Genomic DNA, 4,192 nt, shown 5'->3' with positions numbered 1-4,192 from the left:
TTAGTCCAAAAATAAAGGGTCTTGATTACATTATCTCTTTTGTTATCACTTTATTACATTATCTCTCATACTTTATCAGTTTTATATTTTATATTACTTATTTACTTAAAACACTAATCTACAACTCCTTAATTCTTGTGCCGAAACTAAACGTGTCAAGATTCGTGGGACGGAGGGAATATAAGTTATATTTTTATTAATGTTTATTTTATAATATTGAAGGTGCTAATCGTAGCGAATATAAATTATTATAATAAATTATATTTATAAATTCATACGAGCTTGAGTAATTAGCAAGTGTTGTTCTATATGAATAATAAAAAAAATTATTGTGCTTGGGACGTGTACGAGTACGTATATTTTAGACAGATTCTAACGCTTAAATCGTACTAGACTCATCATTTTACTTTACCGTCGCGCTCTTCCACAATCAACGATTTTAAATGATTAAATCCTAATTAAGTAAATAGGAAATATAAAATTATTTTAGAATTTTTAATAGTATTTCTATAAATCAATTAAATAAAAATTCTCAATTATTACGTTGTCGCCTCCAAATAGACGAGCTATAGATGGATGAGAAGGAAGTGTCGAACTGTAGTATTTCGTCAGCTTCTTCCCATTATTAGACTGATAGAAGCAACAATCTTCGAGAAAATGAAAATCAAAGGCTTCATTTATTACTTCGTTTTGGCATTTTTCGAATTGCTTCAGCAATCCGTACAAGGGCGGCCGTTGCTGACGTCAACGCCCAGGCCTTGGCGTGATGATACGGCGTCGTTTGCCAGGTGGTTGGTTTCCCAGAATTCATGGGGTGTACTAAAGTAAGAAATTCGATGATCGCAATAACTGATTACTATTATTATTATATAAAATAATGATTACTTTTTGTGAATTTTGAACATGCGATGGTGTTACTAGTTCTTGTTTCTTGAATGTCTAGTGCATTTGTTAGTTTTTGAGGTTTTGATGATGGGGATTTACCTAGTAGTGCGTGTTTTTGGTGTTTTTACCGACATTTTTGGGATCAAAGAAGATTGCAATTTGATGAATTTGTATTATCTGCTGCATAAAAATGATGAGAATTAGTGGAGAAAAAGTTTTCTTCGTGGTTAGGAATAGAATCATTTATCTTTAGTGTATTTTAAATTTTAATGACGTCTCTATGAATCTTTTGCTTGTTGGCTGTTATATGCTAGATGTTAAATATATAGCTGAAGTTCTGCAACTTTTGCCTCAATAAATTGGATCAAAAGCATAGTGTTAGAGCTGAAGCTGATGCCTTTCAATTTATATTGCAGCACGATATCTGGTGACTGGGGAGGAGCGCCATTCGGGTAATTTGTATCGAAATTCTTCCAATTGAATTTGATTTCATAATTGTGTTTGGAAAAATGCATGTGCAAGTTTCTTCTGATACTGTAGTGCTCTGTGTTTATGGATCTTGAAGGATTGCCTATATTCTAATACTTTGTGAGAGAAGTAAACTGCTCTGTGTGAATGTAATTTTCTTTTATTGGATACGAGGCACATCGATTGATATTTCAAGGGTATATTTAAGATGCTTCCTTTTTAGATGCCCTTTAGATGGATTAAAATATGAGTCATTTTGAAGCAAGATGATCAACGTAAAGGTCTTGGTTTGGAGTTGAGGGGAGTTGATTTACATCATCTTTGTCACCACCATTTTCCATTCGGTATTACTTCTTACTATGGCTTGGGGGGTTTCTTTTACTTCTAGTCGTCTCTATTTGTGTTTTGCTTGAAATTTTTTGCAGAAGTGTAGTTACATTTAGTGATGGATTGCCTAGTATTCCTTATTAACATAGAATGAGCCTTGCTTATGCTATTAGTTGTTTTGTGTTCTGTTTGATTCTTGAATTTCTAATATTTTGCAACTTTTCTTGGTCATGATGGAACATTTGAATCTGCTGCAGAAATGTGGTTTCGTTTAGCGATGGCTTGCCTGACGAGGGGAGAGGCATCCCTTACTTCTACCTGACAACTCTTGATCCAACAGCACGAAATGCTTTGGAAGACCAGAGAGCTTCCTTCACGTTGAGCGAATATAACCTTGGGACTTGCGGCAAGAAAGACCCCGAGGACCCTTCTTGTGCAAAAATCACGATTGGGGGAAAGGTGGCGTCTTAATATCTTCACCTCTGATCTTGTTCTATATTACTAGATTTTTAAAAGTCATGAATTTGTGCATGTTGTGCTGCATAGGTTTAAAGTTTAAACTCCTCACAATAATGTCTTGGTTATTCAATTGCATTTTCCAGATCAAGAACCGCGAATATGAATATAAATATGCATATTTGGAAACTGATGATCTATCTGTGCCTGTTGAATTTGTATAATTTGCTATGTTTGTGCTACCACTCGATTAGTAGAAAACGTAAAATGATTTTTCTCTGCTAATAAACTACTTGACATCTTTTCTCACTTTGCCAAAATGGTTAACCCAAGTTGCTAGAAGAATCTATTGAGCTCGTATATAAACTGCTTGAACTTTCATTGCGTATTTGATGTAGGACATTACATAGTCACAAGCCTCGTGTCTCTTTCTCTCTCATGCACACATCTTGATTCTGCTTCACAACTTCATCTGTTGCATGTTATTTATCCTTGATTTCTGCATACCTAGTCCTATAGTTGGAAAAATCTTATGCTTGCATCTTGTATGATAACCGATCACAACTCGCACTCTGTAACTGGTTTCAGCTAAACCCACTCGAGGGAAATCCCGATGAAGATGAGTTTGCTCGAACTGCATTGTTCACGAAGCACCCTGCAATGAAGGGTAAGCCAGTCTCTTGTATCTATCACTTAAAATAATTTCCGTTTTTTGATTTACTTAGTTCGAAATTCTGGCAGGTTGGCCTAAAGGTCACAATTTCCAGATCTTCAAATTAGATGTGGAAAATATATTCTTGATCAATTGGTTTGGGGGTGCTAAACCTATCACTGTGGAAGATTACCTCAATGCAGATATGTGAGTTCAAATTTCACTAGTTTGTGTCTAAATGATCTACAATCATCCCTTAAGGCGAATTTTCATGCTTACGACCTTATTTATCTCTGTTCTTTGCAGGAACGAACATGCATTCGATGCACGTTTGACTGCATGATCTCTGGGCACCTGTCATGGTTTGTGAACTAATGCGCATGAGAACTCGACGACCCTTCTGCTTGAGGATATCGCGTAAATTCTGACATGCTCCAAGCCTGATGATTGGAGGAAAACATACGAATAATCGAACTGCGAGCAGAACTGTTACTGTATGTATATATAATTGTGCAATCTGTGTTCTACATATTGATGTAAATTACTATTTCTGAGTAAATTGTTTGTAATATATGTTTGTGCAGTCAATATTGTAAATCATTGTGTTGCCTTTCGAGTTTTATGCGTGCTATTTCCAAATCATTTGAGCTTAAAATAATTTGGAAGGAGTTAAAATAAAAAATTTCCATCTATGATTAACATATTACTATCTACGAGATATAGATTGTATGGTTAATTTTTGATAACTCGGAATGAATGAACAATGAGATTTAAACTCTAAGATAATAGGTTCATCGATTCATTAGACAAGTTTTAAAAACTCAACTTTGTAATTGAATTTTAGTGTTCTGTATTCCAGATCGAATTGAGTTAATAGATTAATTTCTTGTTCTTCTTCTATAGTTTGATACGTAAAAGAACTTTGTCAATGCTATGAAATAAGATTTTATGATTTTAATCGGTTTCATCTAAATATTTTTGGTTGGGTATGAAGTATAGAATAGCAAGATGAGATTATTAGATACCTTGGTAAGTGTTGTTGGAATAAATAGCTTATTTAATGTCATAATTATTTTGTAATTAATGGAATTAAAAAGTATTTTTGGAATCTACATGTTGAGTAGATTAATTTGGTATATTTACTTGTTCAAATCTATAAAGAATTGAATAAGTAATTAATGCCCAAAGATAGCCACTATTCGGACCACCTGTTTGCCCAAACAGTGCACGTGGCGGCGGTTCAGGACCGAAGAAACACGATGGTTCGGACCACCTGTTTGCCCAAACAGTGCACGTGGCGGTGGTTCAGGACTGTAGAGGCACGCTGGTTCGAACCACCTGTTTGCCCAAAAAGTGTACCCCTTCGGACTGAAGAGACACATATCTTCGAACTAGAAGGGTGCA

The 4,192-nt window shown here is 35.0% G+C and overlaps 1 protein-coding gene across 1 annotated transcript; it reads left to right on the top strand.

Annotated features, from left to right (window-relative positions):
- Positions 1-391: 391 nt before the first annotated feature.
- On the top strand, positions 392-3,404 carry LOC130989498 (uncharacterized). The gene is made up of 6 exons (XM_057913478.1): positions 392-824; positions 1,302-1,337; positions 1,938-2,139; positions 2,725-2,803; positions 2,878-2,995; positions 3,095-3,404. Exons 1-6 carry the CDS (start codon positions 577-579, stop codon positions 3,129-3,131), a joined length of 720 nt encoding a protein of 239 aa, XP_057769461.1. The 5' UTR covers positions 392-576; the 3' UTR covers positions 3,132-3,404.
- The last annotated feature ends 788 nt before the right edge of the window (positions 3,405-4,192 follow it).

This window comes from Salvia miltiorrhiza, chromosome 6, assembly GCF_028751815.1.
Source record: "Salvia miltiorrhiza cultivar Shanhuang (shh) chromosome 6, IMPLAD_Smil_shh, whole genome shotgun sequence".
Taxonomy (NCBI): Eukaryota; Viridiplantae; Streptophyta; class Magnoliopsida; order Lamiales; family Lamiaceae; genus Salvia; species Salvia miltiorrhiza.
The sequence above is the reverse complement of the archived record's forward strand: the minus strand, read 5'-3'. Positions and strand labels throughout refer to the sequence as shown.

What these genes read in the sequence shown, in the direction of transcription:
- LOC130989498 (XM_057913478.1), top strand. Translation starts at nt 577, where the DNA reads ATGAGAAGGAAGTGTCGAACTGTAGTATTTCGTCAGCTTCTTCCCATT. An exon ending in TGGGGAGGAGCGCCATTCGG is followed by an intron (nt 1,338 to 1,937) that starts GTAATTTGTATC and finishes AATCTGCTGCAG; the next exon opens with AAATGTGGTTTCGTTTAGCG. An exon ending in GAAGCACCCTGCAATGAAGG is followed by an intron (nt 2,804 to 2,877) that starts GTAAGCCAGTCT and finishes AAATTCTGGCAG; the next exon opens with GTTGGCCTAAAGGTCACAAT.